Source organism: Osmerus eperlanus, chromosome 16, assembly GCF_963692335.1.
Source record: "Osmerus eperlanus chromosome 16, fOsmEpe2.1, whole genome shotgun sequence".
Classification (NCBI taxonomy): Eukaryota; Metazoa; Chordata; class Actinopteri; order Osmeriformes; family Osmeridae; genus Osmerus; species Osmerus eperlanus.
Window position 1 is genome coordinate 835,050 of NC_085033.1, and position 14,434 is coordinate 849,483.

Consider the following 14,434-nt stretch of genomic DNA (forward strand, 5'->3'; position numbering starts at 1 on the left):
TGTGGTTATATAGGCCAATTACAAGACATGCACATAGCGCTATAGGTAGTAAACACTAGCCTAATGAATAAGTCTCAGGCCATTTTCTCACGAGATGTTTCTCATATGATATGTGAATTACGTAGTAGCCTATAATAGTAGCCTAGTAATATTTCGATTGGATATATGTAGAATTGTGACATCCATACATGGATTGTACACTGTAAACCCACATTATTTCGAGGATGGCATTTTGGTCTTGATGTGTTTTAAGTCCTTTATTATAGGTGAGAATGAATGCCGACATGGCCTGGTTCTCAGCGTTCGACAGTCACTCAAAAAGATCTCGATGTCTATGACGTAATTTTTAGAATTTATATTGCTAACAGTTTTGGTAAAATACATTTAAAACCGACAAGCGTTGCCTTTAATATCAATGCTTCAGTCTTTAATGTAAAAAAAACAATTTTCAATGAGATGAAATGACACGAAGAACAGATAAATGGGAACTGCAGCATGTACTTCATCCGTAATCCGTGTGTTAAAGATGACATAAGATTAACACGTGTTTTTCTGTTGTCTATTCACTAGATAGAACGCTTGCGGATCTTTTAACCGACGACGTTTTTGTGGATTTCTTCAACACATTTCTAAATTTACCAGTATGTGGGCACCTGTACCACAAACCTCATTCAGAGTATTAAAAAAAAAAAAAATTCTGAGAACTCTCAAAATTGCAATCTTCACTTTTTTCTTGGTGAAAGTGTTTGGGCAAATTCCCCTTTACAATTTAAAAGAGAACCAATGGCACATGTGCCCTGAAATCCCATACTGCAAGGTAAATAAACTATTGTTAATCAATTAATCAACTCTCAGTGGCTAACTATTTAGAATAATACCCAATACAACCAAGATGGTTTAGGACAGGCTGACAAAGTGACTCAACTGTGGGCTGCTTATGTTCTTGTTATTTACTTTGTAGGGTGCAAGAAAGGGTAATTTCTTTGAGTGAATGAGAGCACATTGTTTACTTCTGACAGAGTGAAATCTGTTACTACTACTTTCTATGCAAATAATTATTGTGGTTTTCTTCACGTCAAGCAAAAGGTAATGCCTAAAGATTTAGCAGCTAACTGTGTTACTGTAGCAAATACAGATTATGGTACAATTGTATGCAAAAAACAACAATGACTGCATCAGAAAAGATTGTTTAGCCACTCAAATTATTGATTAGATAGCACATTGTCACTGCCAAGGAGCTTATTACACAGTATCTGAAAATGCAATCACTCCCTTCATGGTAAACATACAGATCCACACTGTATAGTATAATCATAGTGATAACAAAGATATTGGCGGACTTTACTATTTGTTACCACTGTTGATGCTCTCAGAGGTGTTAAAGTGGACCCTTGCACTGCTGAAGAGATGTTTGGGCAGTGTGTGAGGCATGAGGCGCTTCTGCTCATTTATCAAGGCACTCGTGGTGGGTGTTATTGCTCACACACTCAGACACAGCTTGGAGCTATTCAATTTGCTATAACACAGTGATGTTCATCCGCTAACTGAGTTTGTGCATGTGTGTGTGCATGGAAAGGTGAGGAACTTTTAACCTTCTCTGTGAGGGTGGAGAGGCTGATGCAAACTGACTGGCAGGATGAGACCCAGAGGATTGTTGTGCAAAACAGATGGGTTATTGAAGATATTATCTGGCAGCAAACCTGCAGAGAGTAAAGAACAGATCCTGGCTGAGATGAGGTGTAAAGCTCTATACCGCCTCCAGACCTACTGGCTGCCCCAGTACCTATCTGCCTCCAAGGCAGCCATTAGCAGGTTGAAGGACTGTGATTCCATTGCTAGAGAGTATGAGAATGTGGCGTCTCGCCTCACCTTGGTGGACAGCATGCACCCTCCTGATCCATCCAGCTGGAGTTTGATCTTAGAACCACCGGTTGGCCCAACAATTGACAGGACCTACTGTTCTAAGGTCAGGAAGAGGGTTCTGTGGAGGACCCTGCAGAGGCCCGGTAGTGGGAGAAGAATTGGGACATGTAGGAGTACCAATGAGCCAGAACTGTGGCAGTGGCTATGAGGAGATCATAGTCAACGGTGACAGCAAAGGGGTGGCCAGGGAAAGGAGGCAGGGTCAGATCAAGAGGTCCACGAAGGCCAAAAGATCAGCGTCTCTAGGGAAGGTCACCTGTCTAGTCTGGAAGAGGAAGGTGATTTCATCCCCCCTCACGCTTGCATGCAAACGCCCATCTGCCAACTCCCGTCCATCGTCAGTACCACCCCTCTTCCCCCTCCTCCGCCCCCACCAACCCCAGTCTGTGGCCAGGCCTGCAACGAGCACCTCTCTCTGGCCCTGTCCGCTGACGCCCTGGCCGGGGGCCCCTATGAGGTGTTTCTAAGGGCCAGGGACCAGAGATAAGTGCAACACTTTTCTGTCAAAATCCACTTTTACGCACCTCATAAGCCTTCTCCCATCTGGAAATGTGATGCCCTGGATCTATGCGGCCAAGCAGAAATTATGCCAGGTGGGTGCATTAGCACAACAAAAATTATGTAATAACACAATTGATAGCATGACAACATGTAAAATACAGTTGTAATTGTTGTTATGGACTCACCCCCATACCTTTTTGGCCCTGAATTGAATTCTCCATTGGACTCCACATTGGACTGTAGATTTTGGCTCCCAGCTACAATGCATTTCTGGACGACGAAGACAAACATCTTCTGTTTTATCTGGTAACCAGACCTGAACAGACATTTGAGCCTGTCTTATAGTAAATACTTAGATTCTTATCAGTCCCTCTTTTCACATGGTTTCTCAGTTCAGTCAGACAAAGATGAAGGGGATGGTCAGCTGTGGATCCATGGCACCACCTGGTGGGCCCGACTCTCCAGAGCAACAAATGAAGAGGATGAGGGAGGTTCTGGCACTGTGCCAGGCCTGCTACAGCCTTGGGTGTGTGGAACCACTCTCAGAGGAGACTTGGGCGCTGCTGCCTTTGGAGGACCTGAGAGGAGGAGGCTCCATCCACCTACACTACAAGAAGACCAGTAGGGGACACACTTAACCAATGTCACTATGAATATCATTGACTAAGATACCTTGGAACGTGGGTTTGACTAAGATAATATGAACACAAATAAGAACAAACCACAATTTTGTAGAACTAGGTGCATGTTTCTAAATGGTAAAAAAATAAATAAAATAGTGCGTCTGACTAGGATGTTTTGAAAATGGGAGAACTGTCCTCTTACTAGCTGACTTCTTTATTTAGACCGTTATGACCTGCCTTTTGAGACACTGGGTCAGAAGTACCCCAAGCTGGCTGTGGAAGAGATCAGTAAAACCTACAGGCTGTACTTTGACTGGAAACCTTTAAAAGATAAGACAAGGCTAGCAAAAGTAACAATAGTTGTGTTTCTGAGTTAACATGATAAAGGAAAATAGTCTCAGAAAAAAATGTAATCTCGGTTTTCTAGGTGTTTTTCCATAACAGTAATGGTAAAGAACTGTGTTTTCCCGCAATTTGTATGCTTTTTTGATGTTTTTTTCGTTTGGGATATTTTGCATTATTTACTGCACCTGTTAGATGACAAGCTAGTAGTGTTCAGCTTAGCCCCTGCCAAACAGATCCCATTTACACTGATGAAGAGAGACCACACCTATGTCAGGAACTCTAGTAGACCAAGGTGTTTCTATTTCTTGATTTTCATCTCTACACAGTCAAGATGTTGTAGGCTTCGCTAGTTCTTACACAACTTACTACAGCAGCCATTGAGTATATATGTTTTTTTCTGTGTTTGGTATTCCCAAAGGATTCTAAGTGAGGTGCTGAAAAATGCCACCAACCTGGAGTTCTTCAAGTGTTACCTACAGTCTCATGACGCCCACGGCGCCATCATTTTCTACTAGGAGGTTGACAAGCTTCGCGATGTGACCCGTGTTTGCCTCTTGGGTCTATCAGTCAGTCTGCCTGCCTGTTTAGAGGAATACCTGCAGTGCTCTGCCGACCTGATCTCCCAGATCTGCAAGATGAAAGATGTTTCCCCAGAAATACTCTTCGCTGCTCAGGACCTAGTCATCAAATCCCTGGAGATCAAATGGTACTGACCATTGACAAAAACTATTGATGTTGTTTAATGCATTCAACTCAGGTGTCAATAGACTTGATTTTGGACTCAAGTTTGAACTTATTATTTTTAACTTTTGCTTAGACTATGTCTCTCGGCTGGCCTGGGAACGCCTCGTGGTCCCCCAGGAAGAGCTGGTGGAAGTGGCCGGGGAGAGGGAAGTCTGGGCCTCCCTGCTTAGGTTGCTGCCCCCGCGACCTGACCCACGGACAAGCGGCAGATGACGACGACGCCGACTTTTGCTTAGTCCAGTAAATGGTTACGTGTACACTCTCCACTTTTGTTTTTTTTTTGCTGTGTGTAGCTGGTTCAATACTCACATGTACAAAATATGCAGATGTTCTTTTGTGAAGCAAACATGTTTTTTTGTGAATCCAATACTGCTGTACAAAGTCCACATTTTCATTTTCTATGCGTCCCATGTTGTGCTTTATCGTCAGAACAAAACAAAAGATTTCACAATTCATTATGGGCTCTGAATGGTTTGTACCTTCAGGTTTAAGAAGTACCAGGACACATTTCCTCCATGTGCTGATGTTGTTGCCGGCACTACAGTTCGCACCGCCATAATCACTGACAAAATGGTGAGTCATGTCCCATTACATGGCACCTTGCAAGCTGCTCTAACCTTCTGTTCTGAAATATATGTGAGTGTGATAACTCTGCCCAAATGATGAGCTAATGGCTGTTAATCACTATGTAGGTCTTTTGTGTGTTACAAATCTTACTATGATGTAGTTGTTGTGCCACTGTATAACTATCAAGAGAAAGAGAGTCCCACAAAATAACTTCTTATATTTTGTTCTTATCTAGAAAAATATGGTGGGCATTTTCTGCAGGTTCATCAAAAGCATCTGTAAATTCCAGACCGCCATGAAAGACATATTGATCAGGAGCAATTTTGAGGCCTACCTCCGACTTAACTGGCATGACTTCTCCTGCAGTGAGTGGTTCTGTCATTGTTGTTGTTTGATATCTTTCAAAAATCTCCTTGTCACCTATGCTGTCATTTTTTGGGTGATTTCAGGGCAGTGGCGGAACCAGACTTTTATACATGGGGTTTCCAAGGGGTGGCCAGGGCTACTTCAGGGGGTCCACAGACCAAGATTGAAAATGTGTGTGTAACCTTAGCCTGGCATCTAAGCAGTGTAAATTAATAATATGATTGCTGATGAGAAATAGAAGTTCAAATTCACTTAAGCCTGAATTCTTCAGTGTGGCCTAGTATGGTCCACTAGGGTTACTTTAATCAAATTCTACATTTACTATGAATACACTGTGTTTGTACATCTGAATTGCAACTCATTTCTTTCTTACACACTGTACTGTAGGCTACTCACAAACTGGAGAGACTTTGGTCAGTCTGTTTTCATGAATATATACTCTGGGTCTAACCAGGTTAGAGGTTAGATCCTTCTTTTACATTAAAACATAACTATTAGTGTATACTCACACAATAAATGCCACAGCCATCAAAACAAGAACACTCATGAATCAACACCAACATTTTGAAGTGAGGCTTAATCGGAAAAAAACTTTTGTGTAGGCTTACATGTGTGGCCTACAAACACAAGCTAAACTTGGCATGTGACTGACTGCCTAGTATGCTGTGACCTTGTGCCTGTAGCCTCGGGGAGGGAGCTGCTCTGACGTCTTGGGCTGGTGCAAGGACTGGGCCTATTTCCACCTGATCCTGTTTGCTCAGCTTTTTGAAGAAGTCTGCTATCTCACCCTTTCTTTTAATGTTTGAATTGAACCCTAAGCAAAAATAACATGTAGGTCTACACATCCAATTACCCACATTTGAGTCCAATCTCAATCTTAAACATATCCCTATTATTATCTTCAATCAACTACCAGCCTTTAAGTTACTAGATCATGGCTAGCCCTACTCTGAAATACGTATTTCAAACAGGCATTATAGAATAGCAAACAGGGTAGCTATCTGACTGCAGTGTAAATCTTTTGTAACGTTAATAGATTGATAAAGCATCTCATCAAGGAATCTTAGCAGTTAAGGTACAAAAATAGTGTAGCGACCCACACAGAAAGACGTGTGTTATATGTTAGGCTGTTAGTTGGTTGTTTACCAGTAGTTTTCGCGGGGTCCGACATGCCAATCAACCTGCTGTCTGCCAATCATGGGGATGCCCGGAATGTTAGGATGCCGGGCATCTTGGTGGTTGGCGAAGGGGCATGGAGGGGGGTTGGCGCATTCGAAGTTAAGACCAGGTTCTTTCTGTTACGTCTGGGTTTCACAAGAGACGGTCCCTATTGTTTTGTGGGCTACCTTTCTTTTATTTAGCGTGGGCTAGGACCAAACAGCTGTTTGGCTTACTAGTAGCCTGTGTACCCTGTGGTTAATAAACGTCAATTCGGGAACTTCATCTTATGCCTGGACGATTGTTACTTTCTGACCTGGTCAGGTCATTACAATATATTTCAAATGGCTAAATGATACTGTTGTTGTTTTAAAAGTGTGCTATATAAATGAAAATGAAAAAAACGAAATTGAATCAACTACACCACAGCACGACAACTACGCTGTTAGCTACTAAGGTAGTGCTAAGTGCTAAACAAAAACAGAGACATCTTTCTCTTATCTGAATCTGTTATGGAACCAAATTGCCAATATGCATCTTTTTCTATGGCTCTGCGGCCCAGCAACTCAACTTTCATAACATTTTGTTCAGGAAGCCTCAACCCCAATGCTAAACCTTAAAACGATAACTGTAATATGATGCTCTTGTCTTCCGTCGCTGGCGCTGTATCAGACGCTGGCGTAGTGATTTGACTGGTGAACTGTGGAAATATCCTCGATTGAAAAAATGCGCTGCCAGATGTCAAAAGAAACGCTTCTTTTAACAAGATAAATTGAATGTCAATCAGTATCCAATTGCCAGGGATAGTGAATGACATTTTGGGGTGGCACCTGGGGTGGCCAGTCCGATATCAGGGGGGTCCAGTGCCACCCTGGCCACCCCTCTGGCTCCGCAACTGTTTCAGGGTACATTTCATCTATGGGAAAGATTGAATCCGTTGGCCTGAGTGTCGAGGATGGAGACTTGTCTTACCTGAAGAGGCGCGTCATCAACAACAAGCTGTTGATAGTGGACTTCCTGGTCAACGACCTGTCGTTCTACCAGGAGACTGAAAGGTGTGACCAGAAGTTTGTTTTAAGGAATATCAAGAGAGTTTGTTATCACTGTGACATGGAATGCAAAGTGTTTATACCCACTAATGTGAGATGCTTTAGTTAATGATAATGTTACTCTTTTGTGTGCATGCTTGTATGTATTTGTCTGATTTTGTGATTGTGTGTGTCAATTTGTCTGCTGCTGTATGCTAGTTTCAGAAACATGGCCGACTCCGGGACCATGATGGCATCCGCATGGATGTACGGGGAAAACGACCACACTGCCCTGAATCAGAAAGCAGACATGATCATGAAGCTGTTACTTAAGTCTGAGATCTCTCCCAAACTCGGAGGGTTTGGGAGAGATCTCAGAAGGGTAATGTCATCCAAATCCACCTCAATGAAATGAAATCAAAGATTTGATTTCCTGTTATTTGTGAGAAAAAAACCTCTCTGGTTTGTCACATTAAAGCTCACATGAATGCTTGATGGAGACTAAATATTTCAAGCAACATACAGTAGTAATATGGAGTGGTAGTGATTGCAATAGGCTCCTCCCACAGATCAACATCACAGAGACAACCAGAGTCCATCCAACAGTCCTTTACCATGGGCATAGTGAACCGAGAACTGTTCCACGACGCTGTCATGGCTGTCTTTCCTAACCTAATCTTCTGCTGGAAAAAGTGAATGCCATATGATTCTGCTGATCATTTATCATTTATGCATTTTCCCTCAAGCCTGTACAACACGAATACAGCAGGATGATTGACTGTTCTTTGTACCTAGGTTCTGCAGCCAGAAGGTGACGCCTGGGTTGGCTCGAAAAAAAGTAGGAAGAAAAGAAGACACCACTCTGCTCCCTGACTACCTCCACCCCTTGAACTCTGGGAGCGACTGGTATCGCAAGGTCCAAACTACCATGTCTGTGGCAGGTACAGGTTCTCCTTACCCGGTGCAAGATAACAGTTTTTTGTTTCAGTGGAGGCTCATGATACTGTATAGAACCTTGTCTGTTGTCTTCTTCTGCAGAAGAGTTTACCACCCTCCGCTTTACAGTGCACAGAGGGCTCAGTTTGGTCCTCCCTCAAACCAGAATGGACCTTAAAGGTATGACCATATCCATCTCCCATATCCCTATCCATATTCTATCCATGCTTGAATAGTAATGTTTGCATTGCGACTGTATGATGCGGAGTGTACAATATAGATAGATATACTTTATTGTCCACAAAGGCAAATTCATATTTCTCAGCTCAGTACCATAAAAACAAACAATAAATAACTAAAAAAAAACACCACAAAAGAAAGTATAAGTACCGTATACTACTGTTGTCAAACTGGTGTGATGATTTTGGCTTTTGTGTTGCAGTGTGCAGTAGCATCCTGATCCCAGCAAAGACGAGGCAGTTGTCTGGCTTTGCATCTGGCTCGCCTGAGTAAGTGTCCAGACCACTGAACAACAAAAGCACTGCTCAGTTCAGAACCAGTTCAGAACTGCTCTTGAACTGTTCAGTTTAGTTTTTTTGTATATCCTTGCTGTGAAAATAAGGAGTATACTGTTTTATATGTTGAATGTTGTTATTTTTTGCAGTCTACAGAGTATGTACAAGTCAACACCACTGAATTTGTTTTTCCACTTGTTAGATTCCCCTCACAGAATGAGCCAAATCAGGATAGAAAACCATTAGCTCCTCTTGCCAGGTAAGCCACCCCACAATAGGAACTTGTGAATGTCACTAATAAAAGTGTGGAAAGTCATGGCCAAAAATTATGACATATGTCGATCTATTTCCTAAAACTGCAGTCATGTAGTTACCCGGCCTAGCTCAGATGTGACACACTCCTCAGAATCTTTGCTTCCAAAGATCAGAGAAGAGTAAGACTAGCAGATCTTATCATACTCCTATTCAAAAAAATAAATATTTATTTCTGTGACCATTCTTCATACACATGGCATAATCCCTTCCCTGTTTCTGTCAGCAGGGGACAGCACCGATCAATTAATGACTAGGCACTAAATGCAATCCAGGTCCTTTACAGCAGTGGATTGTTGGAATGGAATAATCTTTTTAATGAGTTACATTCTCTTAAATATATAAAAATATATAAAATGTAAATACTGCTCTGCAAAGTTGTGTGCACTAATGTTACTGTAATTCTAAAAAATATTTTACCAAGCCACACAAATCCCTTGCTCACATCCTCAGCGTGCCACCCACTCCTCTCCATCCACCCCACCATAAAACCTTGCCTGTTCATCGGATATATTTTTGTTGGTGGCCCCCAACTTCCAACTAACCTCACTTTGACAGTCAGCCTTAATAATAATAATTAATAAGGTTGACAATGAGGCTGCTGCTGTGACAATGGCTGCTGTGGTCTCCCCCCTGTGACTCATCAGCACAGCAGTACATCTGTTCTTGAAGGGCCTTGTGGGATGTTGTTTCTCTAAATCCCTCAACACTTCATTGTGGTCATCCATAACCAAAGGCTTTTACCATTACACCAGTTGACCTGGCAACATGAGGTACGGTAGACAGAGCTAATATGTCACTTGTAGGTTACCACATTCATATTCAAGATTTAACAAGTATCCATTATACCTTCTTTTTGAGAAAACATATATACATTGCTTTATGGCTTCTATGACATGAAATGTTACAGCCGTCTTAAGTACTTTTTGCAAATTGTACAAGCTTTTTGCTTTTGGGGCTGAATTTGATTTGATTTCACCCTTTACAGATCATGGCACACACAAGAAAAAAAAGATTCTGCAAGATTTCTTAGAGGACTTCAGGCTGGCCTCCCATGATTCTCAATCCCTTTCAGAGGAAAAAGGCAAAAGTACACACATCCTTCACTCAAGTAGAAGTACAGATGTTCATGTTTAAAAAGACTTGAAGTACTTACTACACTTTTTTCTCAAGTTAAGTAAAGAAGTATGGGTTCTGACATATACTTAAGTAAAAAGTAGCCATTACTACTACCTGTTTTAGTGTCACGCTGGTAACAACAACATAATAATAGTGTAAGAACAACATAACAGTGTAACAACAGTAACAACATTGTAACAGCAGTGTAGTAACAATGTAATCAGTGTAATAATAGTGTAATAACAACATAATAACAGTGTAACAACACTGTCACAACACTGTAACAACAGTGCAGAGATATACACACATCCTTCACTAGTAGTAGTGTTTTTAACCCTTGTGCTGACTCCGGGTCACATGACCCAAAGGTTCATAACGAAACATCGTTGTGTTTACCCAATTTTACCCAATACAAAAACAAATACAAATAATTTTCTTTTAACCTTTGCAATGTGGTGGGTCTGAGACAGCCCAACGGTTAAAAGAAAATGCTTCACTTTGTTTTTGTATGAGGTAAATTTGTCGCAATACGACGGTGGGTCACAATGACTGATGGATCAGAATGACCCAAAGATAACACAAGGGTTAAAGACACTTTTCCCCTCAATTTAAAGTAAAGAAGTTTGGGCTCTGACATACTTAAGTAAAAAGTAGTCATTACTGCTACCTGTTTTAATGTCATGCTGGTAAGTGGACCTCACATCATATACTATAGATACGCAACGCATTCTCCAAAAATAATTTTGAACATCTCCGTCATATATGGCCATGGGTGATAGAATGTCTCTATTCTCAGTAAAGTCGACATTGCAAACTCCCTCTTTCTCATCCATAACGCTAGCCATCTTCTTGTTGGCATCTGCCTTGCTCTATGGTAACTTCGTAGACTATCTTACATTTGTTGTGCATGATAGCCAGGAAATGAAATACAGGCGTGCAATAACAAGAAATAATATTGATCATGCCACCAAATACAGATTAAAATTCAAGTAATGAGCCTGGTTTGAAAATGTAGAAAGTACATTTATTTGTGTATTTAAGGAGTGAAAGTAAAAAGTTGTCAGAAAAATTAGGTGTGAAGTAAAGTACTGATACCAGAAAAATCAGTACTTTATCAGTACAGTAACGAAGTATTTGTACTTCCCATCTCTGATCATATAAGAAAAAAATCCAATGGACTCGTCTCCAATCTTCAACAACCAGAGCTGGTTTAGAGGACATCCAAGAATTGCAAGGCATTGTGGGTTTTTATTTAATCCTGCTTTTCTCTAATATTATTTTCTTCTTTCCCAGCCTTTGTCTCTCAGCCTGACGTGGCAAAATCTCCAAACTCTACTCTTTCATAGTCACTTTCATTTATTTCAAAACACCATTTCACACCCTGCTGCCTTTAACTAGGGATTATACAGTGTATGTGGAGAAGGCTATATATTGAATTGTGACAGAGACAATGTCTTTTTTCAGTGAAAAATAACTGAATTTTGTAAATGACAGACTATAAAATGTTTTTGTTTTTTACCCTTCCTTTTCCATGATTTGTTTGGTGTCATTTCCAGTCTCTTATACCTATGTAGGCTGTCCAAACAAGATTGAATACTGCTCTTTCAAAAAGCATAGCTCTTCCTTCATCCTGTTTTTATGGTTGGAGTTTAGTATACACAAGCACTTTCTTTATTTGAAAAAATGAAACCTGGCGTTGGTCACATTCTTACATATTCTATGACCCCCAAAAATGAATTGATTATCATGTTTTTTTCAACTTTGTCCTTCAATGTAAAACCAGCCACTGGCTAATATAAAATGAGATGCAAACATATTCAGCCTCTTCTACTTCCTCTGCATAATCAGACTGATCTCCCTTAAGCCTTCCTCTGACACAAGGGTTTTGAAAGAGTGAGTTTCTGTCAATGATAGTCTAGTCAGTAACCCAGCTTTCATCCTCATATCCTGTTATGAACTAATCTGTGTAATGGTTAAGAGAGAAAAGTGTACTCTTGTGAAGTGTATTGGTATCGTGTTTTCAAATCAGATAACTAACTTTGAAGCAAAAATCATAACTCATGTTTTGCTTGGCTGGGCGTTACTAAGCACTTGTTCTCCAAACAGTTGGATCCTGACAAGTCTGTGACTCACTCACTCACTGACTCATAAACCACACTCTGACAGGTAGGGTTTAGCTGCTTGAGGGGCATTGACTCATACTGGCACTTTGTCACCTTCTGGCACTTCCCTGTTGGACTCCCTCAGGGATCTCTGCATGTTATACAACTGGCAGCCTTGCCCGTAGATGGGTGGGCCTGTGGTTGGGTAGGTTCTATGGTGGTAGTCCCTTTTCTACAGATGTTCCTGACGATATCATCTGGTTTTATTAAGAGGGTGACAAGTCTATTGGGCTCCATAAGCAGGGGCCCCCCTCGTACACTGTAGTTCTTTTGTTACTTTGGACCAGGGTGTCATCAATCTTGCTGCCAAGCTATTCTCCTGTGCTGTTGATGGCAAACACTGATTCCTCCCTTTCTGCTTTCTGCTTGGCCTCCCTTTCTGCTTCCTCTTGGAGAAATAAGAGAGATACGACCCCTCCCTGAGAGCGCCTCCTTTCTCTGATGGAGTGGACCACCAGTCACAGCGCTTGATACACAGGACCGTGTGATGAAGGGCCACCGACACACCGCGCCCAGTTTGTAATGAGGGACAGCGTGAGCTGCGAATGGGTTACACAATCATCACTTGCATCCCTGTCCCTGCATGTGTGTGTCTCGCTCTCTCTTTCACAAATACTCAAACACACAATCACATGCGTGACAAACATACATACACACCCCTAGTTACCTAAACAAAGATCAGTGAATATGTCCCTTGCCAAACCCAGATACAAATATGTTTCAAATCTATAACAGTTTTTGGTGGGTTGTGGCTTTTCGGGGATTTTAATTCTTAATGTAATCACATCCATAACCTGCAGATACACCAGTCTTCTTTTTTCCCCTCCATGGAGCAGCTGCTGCAGTGTAATGTATACAATCATCTCAGTGTACAGTCTGTCCTGAGTAAACTCCCTCAGCCTCTCTTCAGCATTGCCCTGAGCTTCTGTTTCAGCCTTAGCCTCAGCCTGAGCACCCAGCCCACACCCCAGCTATCTAGTGGCCTTAACAGCAGCCCCAACCTGAGGCTAAGCATGCACCCTCAGTCACAGAATTAGCGTGAGCAGCCGTCCCTAGTCCCATCCCCAGCCTTCGCTTAATCCATAAAGTACATCCCTGCCACAGCATGAGCACCCAGCTCCAGCCAGAGTGTGGCATACAGCGATGGACTGTGATGTATGTACTCCACTCTGGGATTGGCTGAGGTCACAGACTCCATAAATGTCTCAGACAAGTCCGTTATTTTAATCTTTTTTTTAGAGAGCCAATGTTGGGTTGTTGCCCAATCAATAACCAGAGCAATAGTCTTGCCAAGGTTTCCGTGGGTGGCTTTTTATTGTTCAATCTCCAAACTGAAATGTGGAGGAATATGCCAAAGCTGTATAAAGTAGAAATACAGTATCACATGTAAAAGTTGGAGTTTGTGACAGAGGAGACAGAGGAGTCACATTGGAGAGTCACATTCTCAAATCCAGTCCATGTGATTTAATTAATCAGTCAAAAATAGGCGATAACTGGTGGAGTGGGGTGGGAAGGTGAACTTTCCTTTTGTGGGCAAAAACACTCTCCAATCAATCTCTCACATTAACATAACTAATTTGTTTGCCAACAGTTTTCCAGACCTTGGGTGTTCCACAAAATGTAATGTTTAAATGAAAATATTGTGGAAGATTATTATTTCTTTCTTTCACATACCATTATGTGGTATTCATTGTAGCTTGATTGCCCTGTCTACTGTATACATATATTACAAATGCATTTATGACAGAATTAAGATTTTTTTCATCCTCTTGAAAAATGTGTCCATTTGTTTGGGCCAAGTTCTCATTAAAAGAAATTAGTAATCTGAAGAGGCAGTACAGTAGGGCTTCAGCTCTTTTCCATTTTCACCTGTATAGATTTTTACTGTAAACCTTTCTACGTTATCCCTGAAAGATGACATTAATGGTTCCATACAGAATGTGTTTATGTGTATACATGTGGGTATGTAATGAGTTTGTAAGAGTGTGTTTGTGTGTGTGAGTAGTTCTGTGTTCCCATTCCTTTCTCATGTGCACATGTGTAAGTAATACACGTGCTATGTCCAGCTGGACAGATGTGTTGACAGACACACATGATATATTTGATCTTAGTTGGGGGAAAAACCTTGAGTGAGT

The 14,434-nt window shown here is 41.5% G+C and overlaps 2 protein-coding genes across 2 annotated transcripts; both read left to right on the top strand.

Annotated features, from left to right (window-relative positions):
* The first annotated feature begins 4,604 nt into the window (after window positions 1-4,604).
* LOC134036494 (regulator of G-protein signaling protein-like) lies at window positions 4,605-7,670 on the top strand. The gene is made up of 4 exons (XM_062481479.1): window positions 4,605-4,709; window positions 4,939-5,068; window positions 7,132-7,282; window positions 7,475-7,670. Exons 1-4 carry the CDS (start codon window positions 4,605-4,607, stop codon window positions 7,668-7,670), a joined length of 582 nt encoding a protein of 193 aa, XP_062337463.1.
* A 167-nt stretch (window positions 7,671-7,837) lies between these two features.
* Window positions 7,838-8,981, top strand: LOC134035928 (regulator of G-protein signaling protein-like). The gene is made up of 5 exons (XM_062480490.1): window positions 7,838-7,947; window positions 8,051-8,196; window positions 8,294-8,371; window positions 8,634-8,700; window positions 8,909-8,981. The coding sequence occupies exons 1-5, from the start codon at window positions 7,871-7,873 to the stop codon at window positions 8,967-8,969; spliced, it is 429 nt and encodes a 142-aa protein (XP_062336474.1). The 5' UTR covers window positions 7,838-7,870; the 3' UTR covers window positions 8,970-8,981.
* Window positions 8,982-14,434: the final 5,453 nt, after the last annotated feature.